Source organism: Bos indicus, chromosome 15 (assembly GCF_029378745.1).
Source record: "Bos indicus isolate NIAB-ARS_2022 breed Sahiwal x Tharparkar chromosome 15, NIAB-ARS_B.indTharparkar_mat_pri_1.0, whole genome shotgun sequence".
NCBI classification, from domain to species: Eukaryota; Metazoa; Chordata; class Mammalia; order Artiodactyla; family Bovidae; genus Bos; species Bos indicus.
The window spans coordinates 31,201,275-31,219,053 of NC_091774.1; the positions used below are offsets into that span (position 1 = coordinate 31,201,275).

Genomic DNA, 17,779 nt, shown 5'->3' on the forward strand with positions numbered 1-17,779 from the left:
GGTAAGGTGGGTGGGTGGGTGGGGAGTCAACCCAATTTGAATAAAATATTCTTCTGTCTTTAAGGGCTTCAGTATTTGAGTGGTTTAATAAGGAGAGGAGTCTAGAGAACGAGAGTTAGTTCAAAGTTACATCTTTCCTTCTCTCTGTGCACCCTGGAGGGGACTTAGGGGCCTCTTAGGTAGTGGCAGCTGTCTGTTGTGGGTAAATGTTTAATTTATTGAAATGAAGCAGGGCAGACAGGCCAGACCAGAAGCACTTGGGGACTGAGACAGGCGCTTGTGTAGGTCTTCTCTCGCTGTGGGGCACTGACCCAGTCACCACCCCTCTCTTACTAAGAACTGAAAATGCTGAATGAGTAGGAGAGAAGGTAAGGATTCCCAGAGAGGGCCACACAGATACTAGGGTTTGATCCCTAGACAGTGGGCTGGCCTCTGAGAATCAAACAGAGAACAGAGGCAGAAGGGCAGGCCTTGGTTCAAGCGTACTCTTACCTCCCAGGTTAGATTTATTATAGTGGGGGTTGGGGGCAGGATGCGAGATGGATTTCTTATGCTGCTTTAAAAATTACTTACATTCTCCAGATGCCAAATGAAGTGAGGATGAAGAATGGGAGACATTCTCCCCCATGCTCCACCCACCCTCTGTTGTACCCTTCCCCTTGTTTAAATTTTTACCAGCTGAGCCAGGCGATGGAAAGTAGTGGCAACGAATGATACAAAGTGGGAGAGACCCTACAGTAGCCGGAAGAGGGGGGAAAGGAGGCTAGCCTGAGAGAAGAGTATATGTGTCCCCAAGCTTATGAATATTCTAATAGTTGTACGTTCAGGAATCAGGAATTTGAAAGTCTGATGGTTGTTGTAATTACACATTCATCTTCACTGTTTAGTTACAGCCACATATGTCAGAGCGAGAAAAATTGTGACCTGTTATTAAAATCGGTTGTGTTTTCCCTGCAGATATAAAGATGAGTGGGGACGTAGCAGATTCTACAGATGCTCGAAGTGCTCTCAGCCAGGTGGAGACAGGTAAGGGTCTTCTCTTCTGGGGACAGAGACAGAAAAGCAAGGGTGGGAGAGGGTTATTGGAATTCATCGAATAATGAATCTCTTATTCATTTCTTGTATCCTTTCTGGCTTGGTCTTTCAGCCAATCAGACCCAAAGGCTGAGTCAGGAAGCGAAGAGGTTCCCTAGAGATGTGGGTATGACCCTTTGAACAGTAGACATTGGTCTACAGTAGAACAAAGTCTCTGGAACGAGGCCTTAGATCCTTAGAAACAAACAAGTTAGGGAGGAGATTCACTTCTTCTCCCCCCGCCTTTTTTTTGTGCCTGCACCGTGCAGCATATGGGATCATTAGTCCCCGTACCAGGGATCAAACCCACTCTCTGCTGTGGAAGCTTGGCATCAAACCACTGGACCCCCAGGAAAGTTCCGAGATTCACTTCTTCATTTGCCATTCCAAGACCCCTAGAAACAGCAGGCTGTGTTCCCAGCTGCTACTGGCTGACGGAAGGCAGAACCTGTCTTTGGTAAATGGGAACTAAGGCCTTTTAACCCCAGATTTCTCAATAATCCTACTCAAGGATCTAACCAAAGAGGCCCATGTACAAGTGTTCGTCTTCCAAATTACATGCATGTGGGTGGTAAATAGACCCAGAAAGGAAGGCTTAGTGCCTGGAGATGATTTTGCTTTGTGAATAAGAGAAAGAGAACAGAAAAGAATTGAGAAGAAAGTTTCATAGCTCCCTGCTTTTAACTCTGTCATCCTTACTTTGAAAGCTCCATATAATTAAAAAGAACTTAAAGAAAGATGAGTATAAATTGTAACACCACCAAATAACTTTAATAGCATCCCAACAAGACCTCAATTAGTCTTTCATCTAGATCATTAGAGGCGTAAAAATTAGAAGTGGAAGAGAATCGATGTCCCCCAGAGCTAAAATCTTTTCCCAAGTCTTCAGGTGCAGTCTCATTCCATTCTTTTTTTTTTTTTAGTATTTATTTATTTGGCTGCACTGGATCTTAGTTGTGGTACATGGATCCCACGGGTTCTGTAGGCTAGGCGGGCTGGCTTAGTGGCCTTGTGGCGTATGAGATCTTAGCTCCCAGACCAGAGATGGAACCCATGTCCCCTGCATTAGAAGGCAGATTCCTAACTACTGGACCACCAGGGAAGTCCCAGTCTAGTTCCATTCTTAAAGCTAAAAGGCTCCGGATCAGGGACAAGAAAACTGAGAGTCTTGTGGAGGCATCTGTAGGATATATTTCCCATAAACTTTCCTGCCCACCCTGCTCCCCAGTTTAGTATTGATACTGTCTGTCTGCACAGGTGGTGGCACAGGTTTTATGTTTTGCTTTGTGTCTGGGGACAGTTAAGTTAGGAGAGGGTGGGCCAGTTGCAACCATTTGCCAATTGATTTATTAGCTGAGAATGTGTTACTATAGGGTCTATGGAATGGGGCATCTTTTCTTCCCAGTTGTGAAGAAAATTGCCTTTTATCTCCAGAACTCAAGCAAGGCTTTCAAATCAGTTCTCCTGAAGAGTATCAGGCCTGTCTCTGTTCTGAACACTTCCCTAGAAAAAGGAGAGTCCAGAAGCCTTGTTTCAGGGAAGCTGGGCCACCCTCCCCCTGTAGCAGGCTGGCTGGAGCCAACTCTGCTCATCTGGGCCGAGTATATTGTCCCAGGTATGTGAGGACACAGTTAAGAGAATGTCCATATGGATGGAAGAGTGCACTTAGCAGGCTAGCTCTGGGGCCCTGTTATTAGTTATGGGACCAAGTCAAGGTGCCTGTGTCAGGAGTAAGAAGGACCTATAACAAAACCCTGAAAAGTGAGCCAGGAGGTGGAGGGAGTTCAGATCCTGAGTAGGGATTGGTTGTTTAGTTGTTCAGTTGTGTCTGACTCTTCGCAACCCAGTGGACTGTAGCCCTCCAGGCTTCTCTGTCCACGTGATTTCCCAGGCAAGAATACTGGAGTGGGTTGCCATTTCCTTTTCCAGGGGATCTTCCCAACCCAGAGATCGAACCCAAGGCAAATTCTTTACTGCTGAGCTACCAGGGAAGTAAAGAATCCGCCTGCCAATGCAGGAGCTACAGGAGACGCAGGTTCGATTCCTGGTCAGGAAGATCCCCTGGAGAAGGGAATGGCAACCCACTCCGGTATTCTTGCCAGGATAATTCCATGGACAGAAGAGCCTGGCAGGCTACAGCCCATAGTGTCCCAAAGAGTCAGACATGACTGAGTGGGGTTAGGAAGGTTTATTTTCTATAGGCCATCTCCATGGTTCTGGCCTCCTGTCTGGGAGTGTAGGAGCTCGCACAGACTAGGTTGTAGGTCCAAGAATCTGAACATAAACTGGATCTTTCAAATACAACTGTCATCCCAGTGACTGTCAGTTCAAAATGTGACCTTAGACCACTTTGCTTCCCCAAGAGGCAGGAACAGATGACCTTCGACAAGTATGGATTTAGAATCAAACAGATGTAGGGTAAAGAAAATAGCTTTCCTGCTTACTGGTTGTGTGATCTGATAAGTTAGTTTAATTTCATCTTTTTCTCTTTTTTATTAAATTTATTTTTGTCCATTGATTTGGCTGCACTTAGTTGATTAGTTGATTATTGATTAGTTGTAGCATGTGGGATCTAGTTCCCAGGGACTGAACTCAGGCCCCCTGGGTTGGGAACATGGAGTTATAACCACTGGACCACCAGGGAAGTCCCAGTTCATCTCTTTTAAAGGGGACAATTAATGTCCATCCTTAGAGAGTAGGTTGAGAGCTGGGATGTTTAAAGCCATTAGCACAGTTATGACAGCTGTGGCCATCATTTCCTCAAATGGCATCATCAAGGTCTTGTGATTCTGGGGTCTTCCCTGGTAGTTAGCAGTTGGGGCTCTGAGTTTTCACTGTAAGAGGCATGGGTTCAATCTTTGGTGGGGGAACTAAGATCCCACATGCCATGAGCCTGACCAAAAAAAAAAAAAAAAGATGCAATGTACATAACGAACCTTTCTGCTAAGTGTTTTGGGGCTGCAGGTAGCCCAAGTGCCCTCACCCCTTCACTCAGGCCTCGAGGGTCAACCCTAGATATTGATTTTGCTCCTTTCTTCCACCACTCAGGGAAGAATTCTGTATGGGTCCTACACTCCAAGGAGACCCGTTAGTCCATGTTGTCTGGAACACCTCTAACCCCAGACCCTTCACTTTTAGGGGCTCAGCTTGGTAGCTGGTAGCATCCATACTTGAGTGATTGTCAAATTACTGCATGTTTTTAAGGGCAAGAAAAAAAGAGGTAGCTAATTAAAGTAACCAAACTTCCTGGAAAGTCGTTCTGACTCATTTTTTATGAAGGAAAGCTCATGGTGAGTCACAGTGGTTACCAACCTGGTTTAATGGCTTCCTTTGGATTTTTGAAAGGCGGATTACCCTTCCAGGCAGTGCATGAATTAAGGGGTAGTTTGTCTCTGGGTTTTAAAGGAACTATAAACAAGGGTGACCTAGAAAGCCCCAGCTCCCAGAGAACACCCTTGGTGTTGTGTGAAATCCCCAAGGGGCACATGGTGGGAGCTGAGAAAGGGAAGTGAATTTCCCTTTCACCCTGGCCAGACCGACATAGGAGAGCGTTCTCGGGTCCAGACACAGACCTCCCCGACTGGTAGAGACCTGGCAAGGCTGCTCATCCTTCTCTTCCCTGCCGTCTGGGCAGACAGGTAAATTCAGAGTGTCTTTGTGACAGCATGAAGGACCAGAGAAAGCTCCCGATCCCTGTCCAGTGCTGTTTCCACACCGCCCAGAAGACCGGAACCGAGCTGTTTCTATTGTAGCTGTTTTGTCCCTCAGTCGTGTCTTGACTCTTTGTGACCCTGTGGACTATAGCCCACTAGTCTCCTTCTGTTCATGGGATCTTCCCAGGCAAGAAATACTGGAGTGGGCTGCTGTTGCCTTCTCCAAAGCTGGTTCTAGACTTCTAAACTTTTCTGAATCCCTCCTTTGAATCCCTGTTTTTACTTTTCCTTCGTTCTTAAGCTGACATCATATACATTTTTTTTTTTCTGTTCTCACTTGAGTGGTTGATAAGAAAATAAGATTACCCACACTTCAAAAGCCCCTGGCTCTGTACTGACCAACCCCAAGCACCCACGCAGCTGACCCTATGACTTTTGACCACACCGATCATGATGTAGCTTCCAACACAGGAGAGGACAGATGGGGTGGTCTTGGGAAGAGGAAGATAAAGGCCAGTCACATCCACGGAGCTTCCTTCCCGTGCCCAGGCCCATGGAGCCAGCTGTAACTACATCACCTCATTTCATTCTTACAATCCACGTTTTTATCAGTGAGGAAATCGTGACTCAGAATGAGAAACTAACTAGCCCAGGATCGCACAGTTTCTAACCAGGAATCAAATCGGGCCTGCCTGACTCAGGCTATTAACTCCCTGCAGATTACTGGGCAAGTGTTCCCTACCTGGATGTTGATTTTCCTCCCCATTAAGGAGGATTTGGGGGCTTCTCAGTGTAAAGAATCAGACAGGTGAGGAGGGTTGTGGATCCCTGGGATGGGAAGACCCCCTGGAGTAGGAAAAGACACCCCACTGCAGTATTCTTGCCTGGGAAAAATCCCATGGACAGCGGAGCCTAGCAGGGCACAGTCCACAGGGTTGCAAAGAGTCGGACATGACTGAGCGACTAAATAACAGCAACAAAGGAGGGTTCGGGGCTGGATAATCTTTAAGGGCTGGATTTTTAAAGATGAGTACTCAGCTCTGCTTTTCAAAAATCTCATTCATCGGTTTGCACACCCACGTGCTGCGTTTGTGTGTGGGCCTCCTCAGGCCCGAGCTGCCTGTGCACCCCATCACCTGCCTCAGCCCCTACATCCCCTCTCGGCCCACTCTCCTCTGACTCCTCCAGCTGCCTTGCTGAGTTCAGGCTCCGATCTCTCCTCTGACCTCGCTGGCAGGTCCCCTTGTGTCAGAACCTGGGTTCAGAAAGATGAAGAAACAGTCCCTGTCTTCAAGGAGCTTTTCTCCGGGACTTCAAGGTGGAGTGGGTAACAGGGCCAACTTGTGTCTGCCAGGAGCGCTTTTGAACAAAACATTTGGCCTTTACAACAGTTCTGTGCAGCTAGATGGCACCATCCCACTTTGCCGATGGGGAAATTGAGGCTGGTTAGCAAATTTCCCCAAGATTCTGAATCTAGCAATTGACATAATTAAACCTGGGTCTTTCTAGTGACTTTTTAAAAAAAAATAATTTTATTTACTTACTTATTTTTGGCTGTGCTGGGTCTTCGTTGCTGCACAGGCTTTTCCCTGGTTGTGGAGAGTGAGGGCCACTCTCTAGTTGTGATGTGTGGGCTTCTCAGCGTGGTGGCTTCTCTTGCTGCAGAGCACAGGCTCTAGGGCGTGCGGACTTCAGTAGCAGCGGCTCGTGGGCTCAGTAGTTGCGGCTCTCTTTCTACTGACTTTTCACCTAAAGAAGGTGGTGGGAAGACTGGAGACCTTCACGGGGAACAAGGGACAGATGACGCAAGAGAGTGACGGCATCAGAGAGATGCTAAAACGATGGCGGGTGGCTCCAGCCAAAGGGGCCAGAGGGGAGCCAAGCCCCTGCCGGGGGCTGGGGGGGGCAGTCTCTTCCAAGAGGTGGAAGCCTTGTCTGCTGCCAAAAGGTGCTTGCTGGGAAAGAGAGAGAAAGAGCTGGGGTCCACTCACTCCCTTTGGTGAAGTGTGGAGGGTGAGGATCTGGCCTCAGAGAGAAGTGTCTCCTCTCTTCTCTCATCCAGCCTTACCAACGTACTGGCCCCAGCTCCTCACAGTCTGCAGGCTCAGCTGTCATCAGTGGGGTGAGGAGATTGCAGACCCAGATGTCACTGGAGCAGATGCCTTGGCACTCTGTCCTGCTCAGAGATCTGGAAAGGAAGGACTCCGTGAGGGCAGCCCATGGGGAGGAGAAGGGGGACAGGAAGAAAAGAGGGCAGGGACTGGACTTCATCAGTCATGCCTTCCTTTCGCCCTTCTCCGCTTCAGTCACTTATCTGTGAGATGAAACTGCTCACTGTGTCGCATTCTCCAGAAGGACCAGCCAGGCAAGTTAGCTGTGTGGGGTCCCTTTGCAGAAAATCTCTCCTCACTTAAATCTGGGAACTTTTTTTTTTTTAATAATTAATTTGTATCAGAGTATCATTGCTTTACAATGTTGTGTTCGTTTCTGCTGTTCAGCAAAGTGAGTCAGCTATACACATACATATATCCCCTCTTTTTTGGATTTCTCTCCCATTCAGGTCACCACAGAGCACTGAGTAAAGTTCCCTGTGCTGTACAGTAGGTTCGCATTCAGTTCAGTTCAGTCGCTTGGTCATGTCCAACTCTTTGAGACCCCATGGACTGCAGCAGGCCAGGCTTCCCTGTCCAGCACCAACTCCCGGAGCTTACTCAAACTCATGTCTATCGAGTCAGTGATGCCATCCAACCAGCTCATCCTCTGTCGACCCCTTCTCCTCCCGCCTTCAATCTTTCCCAACATCAGGGTCTTTATAGTGAGTCAGTTCTTCACATCAGGTAGCCAAATTATTGGCGTTTCAGCTTCAGCATCAGTCCTTCCAATGAATATTCAGGATTGATTTCCTTTAGGATAGACTGGCTGGATGTCCTTGCTGTCTAAGAGACTCTCAAGAGTCTTCTCAAACACCACAGTTCAAAAGCATCAATTCTTTTGCGCTGAGCTCTCTTTATAGTCCAGCTCTCACATCCATATGTAACTACTCGAAAAACCATAGCTTTGACTAGATGGACATTTGTTGGCAAAGTAATGTCTCTGCTTTTTAATATGCTGTCTAGATTGATCATAGCTTTCCTTCGAAGGAGCAAGCGTCTTTTAATTTCATGGCTGCAGTCACCATCTGCAGTGATTTTGGAGCCCCCCAAAATAAAGTCTTTCACTGTTTCCACTGTTTCCCCATCTATTTGCCATGAAGTGATGGGACCAGATGCCATGATCTTAGTTTTCTGAATGTTGAGTTTTAAGCCAACTTTTTCACTCTCCTCTTTCACTTTCATCAAGAGGCTCTTTAGTTCTTCTTAGCTTTCTGCCATAAGGGTGGTGTCATCTGCATATCTGAGGTTATTGATATGTCTCCTGGCAATCTTGATTCCAGCTTGTGCTTCATCCAGCCCGGCATTTCACATGATGTACTCTGCATATTATTTAAATAAGCAGGGTGACAATACACAGCCCTAACATACTCCTTTCCCAATTTTGAACCAGTCTGTTGTTCCATGTCCTGTTCTAACTGTTGCTTCCTGACCTGCATACAGATTTCTCAGGAGGCAGGTCAGGTGGTCTGGTATTCCCATCGCTTGAAGAATTTTCCACAGTTTGTTGTGATCCACACAGTAAAAGGCTTTGACATAGTCAATAAAGAAGAAGCAGATATTTTTCTGGAATTCTCTTACTTTTTCGATGATCCAAGAGATGTTGGCAATTTGATCTCTGGTTCCTCTGCCTTTTCTAAATCCAGCTTGAACATCTGGAATTTCCTGGTTCACGTACTGTTGAAGCCTGGCTTGGAGAATTTTGAGCATTACTTTGCTAGCGTGTGAGATGAGTGCAATTGTGCGATAGTTTGAACATTCTTTGGGATTGGAATGAAAACGGAACTTTTCTAGTCCTGTGGCCACTGCTGGTTCTCATGAGTTATGTTAAATCTGACAGCTTTCTGCATGGTTTTAAGAAGCAATGGACACAATTATATAGGAGAGCCTGGAGAGGTTAGTGATTCTCATAAAAGCCCAAAGAAAGAATGAGGAACTGATTCAGGACGAGAAATCCCATCTCAATTTGTTTATTCCTGGGATCTCACTGTCTCCACCCTACTGCGTCCCCAAGAAAAAGTCTGAGGATAAAGAAACTACAGCTTATTGCAACCAAGAGATGCACTTCCAGACAGAAGACTCTGGAGATGTGTATGGTTTTTAACCCAAATGTTTATGCAATAAAACTGTTCTTTCAATGACACAGAGGACAGCCGGGGTCTAGGAAGTACCTGGGGTGAGGTGAGACTTGGGGAAAGGTGCGCAAGAGTCTCCTCTTGATAGCTCTTCCTAATGAGGCATGGGGGTAAATACACACTCACATGCACACCTTTTATGATTAAATGACAGAGTAGGTGTGAAAGCACTTTGCAAAGTGTCTGTCACCATACAAATATAATCCATCATTAGGTTGATAATTATTGGAAACATTCAGGAGACAAGATAAAGAAAGCTCTGTCACTTAGCAGTGTGGGACCAGTCTGCTGGTGCCCTAGGCCTGAGTTTCCTTGTCACAATATGGGGAGGAGAGGGCTGGCTGCAGGAAAGTGAAGGGAATGGGCCAGGTAGGCTCTACGACTCAAGCCCAGGGACTCTGGTCCTGTGCCTTAGTCTGAACCTACTCTGTCCCTTACCTCTCTGGAGGAGAAAAAGGAAGTCATGGCCCCTGCAGATGTCCAGGGGGAACTGACAAATTCCTGGGGAGGCCAGGATTCTGAGAGGGAATCGCATTCATGCCTCACTCTTCCTTTGCAGATGTTTCAAATCTGTCCCTGGAAAATGAAAGAATCTGTTGTTCTTAGAGCTATTTTCCCATTTATCATCCATCCTTAAGAAAAGCTAACCCCACCATTTCTCTTGGCCACCTATCCTTACTGGATGCAATTCTCAGGGTCTGAAAGTCCTTATCTCTTGCCTACGACCCTCTTGCTGCAGTAAAAGCCCCATGCCTCTTGTTCTGGCCTTCCACAAGTGGCTTCCGTCTCACCGTGTTGCCAGTTTCTGTGGCCGGGAGATTAGGAGGTACTCGGTCACCATCCAGGCTTCCTACTGTGGCCATGTGTGCTGGAGACCTCAGGAGAGCAGCCTGTGGTGTCGGGAGGTATCTGCCTCCAGCACACGAGAACCTCAGCAAATAAAACAGCTACTCCAGCAGCTCACACCTGTGCTGCGCAGCTCACAGACACTTTCTCACCGTCTAGTCCCAAATCCAACCCTACAGGGCAGAACCATGCTGCTCAGATGATAGGTGGCTGGGCCAGTTCTGCCGAGGACCTGTCCCTCTTCCTTTCTGGGGTCCCTTGAAGGATGTACCCCTCTCCCTGCCCAAGCAACCCTGAAGCGCTTGGACCTCCTTTTCTCTTTGATCTAAGAGGGAGTAAAGTGAGGTGGCCACGTTGGGGGCCGTCAGTATGTAGTCTTTTGTTATCCTGGTTTCATCAGTGGTCATTCCTTAGGGCACCGTTTCTTAAATAATGTGGGTTGCAGGACCAGTCATTTTATTTCTGGTCAGTCACAGACCAGTCTGCAGTCCCACCATCCATGACTGGTAATGCAGCTTATACCCACCGTACACATTCAATAGGACCCAAGCTGGTCTACACCACATCCACAGAGAGTGCTCACTAATCATGTGCTCCGGGTGCTGCGAGCATTTCTAAATTCTGACTCTCTGTGTTTGGATGCATCTGGTCTCAGACTTCAGTGAACAAGTCAGACCAGCCTGGTTGTGGGACCACATTTGGAGGTGCCTTAGAGGATAAGGATGTGTCCAAGAATGCCCGTTTCCTTTGGCCTCCCATGGGCAATGGATATGTCTTATGGGCTTCTGAGCATCCCTCCTGCTTCCACTGTGGCTATTGTGGGGGCAGTGATAGGGAGATCCAGCAGGGGAGGTAGGCCCAGGCAGTCCTGTGCTGTCAGGGGTGGAATGACACCACAGACACACACACACTCCTGAGCAGTGTCCAGAGGCTCAACTCAGCACTGTAGCTTCTGGGTTGGATCCCTGCATTAAGGCACCTAAACTGCAGCCTCACTTCTCAAGCTGTGAGTAGATTCTTTTGGTCTCTTGGTGCTACTTTGCTCCTCAAGAAACAATTAGGGCAGTGAACACCTGGTGTGCAAAAGTGCTCAGCAAGTGGAAAAGGAATTTGCAGAGAAATGAGCAGCCAAATTAGAGTAAAGTCTGAGGGCTTGAGGCCTTCCCTAGTGGCTCAGATAGTAAGGAATCTGCCTGCCAATGCAGGAGACCCAGGTTCCAGCCCTGCTTCGGGAAGATCCCCTGGAGGAGGGCATGGCAACCCGCTCCAGTATTCTTGCCTGGAGAATCCCATGGGCAGAGGAGCCTGGCGGGCTACAGTCCCTGGGGTCACACAGAGTCGGACACAACTGAAGCGACTTAGCATGCACGACTGGGGTAACAGCAGGGCCCTGGGAGTCTCAGGGAGGGCAGGCCTTTGTGCCAAGCCAGGAACGTGAGAAACAGAGCGGCGGGCATCTCCCAAAAGAGCAGTAGTGCAGCTGACTCAAAAAATAATAGGTGTTAATTTGCATGGCATTTTACATACGCCCTGCTTTCCATTCCTACCGCTGGAGAGGCGTGGCCGAAACCCCCCAGGTCTGTCCTCTCCTGTCACCCCCTCTAGGAGCATCGCTGTGTCCTCCAGGCTCCAGAACTTTCACCACCCAGCCCATCCTTAAATTAGGCCAACCTGGGGAAAAAAACAGCAGTGGGCCTCGCTTGGGTGTGCAGGGTCCAGATTTGCACTAGAGAAGCAAGCAGGTGGCCTGGTAGGTCTGGGACCCTTTGGGCACCTCGGTGAGGGGCGCCCCACTTGCCTGCGGTGGCTACAGTGAGGCCTACTTGGTAGGCACGGGGCTTGCCCACCCCACCTACTTGGACTGGGGAGAGGAACAAAAAAATCTAAGCCGGGGAGCCCAGAGAGGTGTCACCCAAAGGAGAGGAAACCCAATGGTTGCCATGACGATGGGGACTGGTGCCTGATTTGCATAGGGCAATGATTTCCATACTGCAGGGTGGATTTCCATATCCCTGCCTCAAAGCCTGTTGGGGCCAGAAGCGGGAGAGGGGAGAGGTTATTTGAAATTCAAATGAGGGTGATTAAGGTTTTCTTGAGGAGGGAAGCGTGGACAAAAGGGGTTAAGCCAGCTGGGAAACGTCTGCTCAGGGCTCCAAGATATCAAAGGGAGGTGGCTGCTCTGGGCTGGCCTCTCCCACCCCTGTCTCTGTCCCCTCACCCCCTCACCACAGGCCCCTGGAGGCTGAGGGTGGTTGTCTGGGCCGGGTATTTGTGGCCTCGGCCTCCCAGGAGAAACAGCTAGGTCTTTATTCCCCTCCTGTCCCAGACTCAGTTTACCTCCCAGGGTCCTAAAAGATGCTTGGATTCTTAAAAACCATTGAGTGAGTTAATGAGTTCTAGTTCTGGGCTTAGGCCTGCCACCCTCTGCTGACAACAGATTGGTCATCTCAGTTTTTGTATCAGTGAAACTGGAGAAGCAGTCTGCACCTCCTTGTCCGACTGAGGAGATGTGAGGAGACAGGCATTCTGGAGTCATCTCTGCCATGAACCTGTGCCAAAAAATCACCTCTGTCTTCAGGCCCTGAGTCTGTGCATTGAACGAAGGATCTGAACTTGAGGGTCTCTGATATCACTTCCGGTTCTAAGATGCTGAAGTCTGTGAGTACATGATTGATCCTATGTGCTCACTGGTTGTTATTTGTAAGATGTGGGTTGCTGCACCCCTGGTTCCTCTAATGTGTTAGGAACGGCAGCCCTGTCCCCCAGCTCACCAAGGTGCAGGCCATAAATGCAGTGACTTTGGAGCCAGAGTCTGTATTTGAATCCCAGCTTCTCTACTTACTAGTTACAGGACCTTGAGGTGGTTACTTAATGTCTCAGCTCAGTTTCCTAGACTGTAAAACGGGGGTAATAGTAGACATGGGTCTCACAGGGTTCCAGTGAAAACTGAATAAGCCAACATCTGTAAAGCACTTAGAGTAGAGCTTGAGTGAGTGAAAGTTGCTCAGGCGTGTCTGACTCTTTGCAACCCCATGGACTATACAGTCCATGGCATTCTCTAGGCCAGAATACTGGAGTGGGTAGCCTTTCCCTTCTCCAGGGGATCTTCCCAACCCAGGGATCGAACCCAGGTCTTCCACATTGCAAACAGTTCTTTGCCAGCTGAGCCACAGGGGAAACCCAAGAATGCTAGAGTGGGTAGCCTATCCCTTCTCCAGCAGCTCTTCCTGACCCAGGAATTGAACTGGGGTCTCCTGCATTGCAGATGGATTCTTCACCAACTGAGCTAACAGGGAAGCCCCTAGAGCGGAGCCTGCCATACGTAATGCAATACAGGAATGCTATTTGCCAGTGTTAGTATCAGAAAGACAAATTGTCCACACGATGGAGCAGTGACCCAATTGAGGGACCCTCTGTTAGGAATATGGGCTGTCTCCTGAATGGACCTACCTGTGAATTCATTCACTTGTGGCCCACACACTGTCACAGCCACCTGTGCTTGGGAATGGGAAGCATAAGTCAACGAAGGGCCCTCAAACAAACTGACATAAGGCAATCCAGAAATGGCTGGAAGGAGGGGAAAGAACTAGTGCCAAGACCCCTCCTCCCCACACCCAGTGCTTAGAGATGTGACAGATTCAAGGAGGCTGCTGCTGCTGCTGCTGCTGCTAAGTCCCTTCAGTCGTGTCCAACTCTGTCAGACTCCATAGACGGCAGCCCACCAGGCTACCCCGTCCCTGGGATTCTCAAGGCAAGAACACTGGAGTGGGTTGCCATTTCCTTCTCCAGTGCTTGGAAGTGAAAAGACTAGAAGACGTTTATAGTTCTGGAACTCTAAAGGTCTTTTTTCCTTCTCAGGTTTCTGCAACAATTCCATTTTTTGTTTTCATTTGGAGATAGATAGTACAAAAACTGTGGTGTAGTCAGTCTTGGCTGGTGGACAGATGTGGGCTTGAGTTTCTACTTGACAAGTTACTAATCAGTAACCTTGGGCCAGGTTGATTAGCCTCTCTGAGCCTCAGTTTTCCTCATCTGTGAAATGGGATAATAAGAGCACCAACTCATGGGGTGATGATGAGGATTAAATGCTGTCCTGTATATAAAATGTTTAATACAAAGCTTGGTGCATAGTAAATGCTCAATAAATGCCAACTATTAATTAATCCCTGTTATTTGAAAACAGTGTTCTCTTGCCAAAATGTTTGAAAATTCTCTGGTCTAGTCCTATTCTCGTATTTTATGGGGAAAGAGACTGGGGTCAGAAAAAGGGGAATGATTTTTCCAAGGTCACAGCAGAGAACTGAGATCCCTGTTTCTTTAGAAGTCTTTCCCTACCCTAGAGGTAGTCCTCTGTCCTTCGTTTTTTTTATTGTTTCTTTGGACAAAGCCTCATCTCTCCCCATCACCTGTCCCTCAGAAGTGGCCGCTCCGACGCTTGGAACAGGGGCCCCAGAAGGGGAGGAAGAGGCATGACACAGGGTGAGCACAGGGCATGGTGTCTGGTTCCAGAGGACATTGGCAGGCCTCACTGTCTCTGAGCCTCAAGTTTCTTCACTGGTGAAGTAGGCGTTCTGGAATCTCTGGCCCTGTAGACCTCACAGGTAGGCGAGGCTCTCTTAAGGATGTGAAACGAAAGTGTACTGCCCAGAAAGGAACAAACCCAGTTCAAGTCCCCAAGACCCATGCTTGTTGGCCAGCCCATGGGCCCTGCCTCCAGAGCTGAGAGATCAGATTTCCATCCCTCCAGGTTGGGCTCCGTGACCCAGCCTCAATTTCCTTATCTGTAAAACGAGTTGTAAGGCGGGAGCATATCTGTGGCAGCTGAAGGAAGTGTGAGTTGTTCTACAAATGTGAGATAGCATCTTCCGTCTAAGCTTTCCCACCGCACACGTGCCCCTTGGAGCCACACAAAGGACATCTGTGTGCCTGTGTGAAGCCCAGAGCCCCGCTGCGTCTATGCAGCGTCTCTTACCAATCTTAAACCTCTTCCCCTCTCAGAACTCAGGGTGGAGTGGGCTGGGGGCTGGTCTGGAGGAGACCTTTAGGGAACCCCTTGACTGTGGTCAGAAGGCAAGTTCGAGTGTCAGAGCTGGGGTTCTGTTCCTGCTTTGCCTGCATTACCTGTGTGGCTTTCGCTCATCACTCATCCTGTCTGGGACTCAGTCTCCTCACCTGTCAGTGGTGAGTGCAGCACCGGGCGTCTGTGTGATCCTGTTCAGCACAAGAAGTGCTGATAGAAAAACAGCAGCCAAGGCACTTCTCTGATCTGTGCCCAGAACCCTGGGTTTCCTTAACAGAGTTTTTCCTTTCAAGTTGGATTTTTATTGTTTTCCAGGGTCAAGGGATGATGAGTGGAGACTGGGCTGGGGATCCTGGCCCTTTGACCCCATTCCAGGCCAGGGCCCGAGTCCCTAGTCTCTTTTTACGGGAACCTGACACATCTGCCCGCATGCTCCTTCAGCTCCTCTGATCACACTGCCCACTTTGGGCCTCAGTGTGTGGCCAGCAGAAAGTGGGGGTCCCAGGAGTCCCCTCTATAGCTCAGACTGAGAGGAAATGAGGATTCTATTTCCTAAAAAATTAGAAGACCTTGGGGAGGAGCCTTTCATGTATCAAAGAATGACAACAAATTATAAAGGGAAGCCAGAGGAGGCTGGGCCTCTGTTTTAGCAAAGGTGGAGGAGTGGGCACCCTCTGTCCATGGTCACCCGGACCCATGCCCCTGACGTCTGTGAGAAGGGCCTGGAGAGCAAGGCTTTGTACAATGGCACAGGTGGAGAAAGTCACTGGGACACTCACAGGCCATGTCGCAAGGAAGCCCTTGGCGACACCAGTTGGGTTTACTCTGCCATTCTAGAGAAGAAGCTTTAAATCATGAAAATCTACAGGGAGTCAGAGCTGGAGGGACCCTGGAAGATCTTCCTGTCCTGGGGTAGCAAGTGGGTTTCTTCAGGAGAGCCACTTCTGATCATCGCTGGTGGTCGCTATGCACTGAGTTTAGGAGAAGGAAGTGAATACAGCAGGTCATCAGTGATGTCTGCCCAGGGCATGTCTCCCTCGCTGCACCTTTGCACCTGCTATCCACAGCTGAGACCATTCAGCCGGTGGAGAACTGCAGCTCTGATCTCCCATCCCGTAAGCCAGCATTCTTCCCCCAGCCCATCAAGGTCCTCCCGTGTCCTGTTCTTCAGGTGCCTTCAGGGGCCAGCCTCAGTTTCCTTTGAAACGGAGAAATGCCAAGGTGTTTCTTTGTTCCCACGAAGAAAGTGGCATGAATACAGACAGAATTTTTGGTTTTAGTATGTAATGGAAATTGAAAGCTATGGAGATCAAGCAACTTGCCCAAAGTCCAGCAGAAAATAGCCTTTGAAGTAACCCTCGGGCTCAGTTTACCGTGTGTTCTCTGTACAGAACTCTGGCCATTAGGCCACAGTGCCCAGTTCCTTGGAGGAATCTCAAATAACAAAAAAGTTAGGCTTGGTGTCTGTGGGGTCCTGGGAAAAACTGTTTTGACTGGTTAGAATGACTTCACTGGGAAGTCTCTTGGTTTGCTCTGGTGGCTACTGCCCAGGAGGGTCTCCAAAGGTGCTGGTTATTTTAATCATTGCTATCCCAGGAAGTGCCAATACATTGCCACGTAGTCATAAAGTGACAGGGGAAGTCTTACTGGGTTTACCTGGGAGTGGAGCTGGTGAGAAGAGAAGCAGCCCAGAAATGGGAGCGTTTCAGCCTCCTTGCAGAACGCTCCCTGTGTGTTTATCAGGCAAGAGTGAAAAATCCTGCTGGAACAGTTCTCCACTCCTGTGCTTCCACCTCCCTTACCCAGAGAATTGCTCCCCAGGCAAGCTCATACCCCAGTGCTGCCAAAGCATGCAAATCAGTGGGCCTGCAGCACTGTGGCTCAGAGGTGGGAACGTGGAGGGCTGGCCAGCTCCTCCTGTCTCCGTCTCGACAGGGGTCTTCGCAGGTGTCTGGGACTGCTGATCTGGTGTTCACCAGATGCCAGGGAGGAGAGACAGAGATGGAAGTTGTCTTGCCCGCTGTGTTCCTCCTATAGACAGATCCTTGACCTTTCTCACTGGGACTCTGTTGAGTATTACTCCATCCTGGTCTAAGGAGATTCTATCCAGAACCCTGGTGTTCCCCACCGATTCAAGATGCCTTTTACCCTCTTTTCATCACTGACTATACGTGTGGTACTCAGTTGTGTCCAACTCTTTGTGACCCCATGGATTGTAGCCCACCAGGCTCCTCTGTCCATGGAATTCTCCAGCCAAGAATACTGGAGTGGATAGCCATTCCCTTCTCCAGGGGATCTTCCCGGCCCAGGGATTGAATCTGGTTCTCCCGCACAGCAGACAGGTTCTTTACCATCTGAGCCCCTCAATTCAAAAACCACTTCTATAACATCTCTGAAATAAGCAGCCTCTGCTTGAGCTCTGTTGACATGAAACCATGGGTTTCACTGCTGGACAATTCCACATTTGACGCAAAATTCTTCCTTATCCTGAGGTGAGCCTGCTTCCTGGCAGCCTCCACCACTGACCCTTGTGGAGCTGGGTTTTAGGAGCTGCAGGTTAAGCCTGCTTCATATCCAAACCAATATTTGGGGAAGAAAGAAAAGTACTCTGACATTTACCTAAGAACATACTATGTACCAGGCATTGGGCCAGGTAGAGCTTTCAAATGTTCCCTCATTGAATTACTTTAAAAAGTTTTATTTTGAAAAACTTCAAATATATAGAAAAGAGAAGAAACAGGTTAACGAACAACCATATACCTACCACCTGGATTTAATTACTTAGCATCTTGCCATATCTGTTTCATCCATTTGGGGAGGGAAATATTTTCTTTTTAACTTTTTATTTCAAACACACCTGAAGGTAGACACTAAAATGATGAGCCCCCTTATACTTATTGC

At 48.6% G+C, this 17,779-nt stretch overlaps 1 protein-coding gene across 1 annotated transcript in view; it reads left to right on the forward strand.

Annotated features, from left to right (window-relative positions):
• The first annotated feature begins 214 nt into the window (after positions 1 to 214).
• Positions 215 to 17,779, forward strand: part of POU2F3 (POU class 2 homeobox 3) — an 84,442-nt gene continuing 66,877 nt past the window's right edge. Inside the window, exon 1 of the mRNA XM_019975884.2 lies at positions 215 to 1,026. Coding sequence (XP_019831443.2) covers positions 966 to 1,026 — 61 coding nt within the window. The 5' untranslated portion in view covers positions 215 to 965. The remainder of the gene's footprint in view (positions 1,027 to 17,779) is intronic.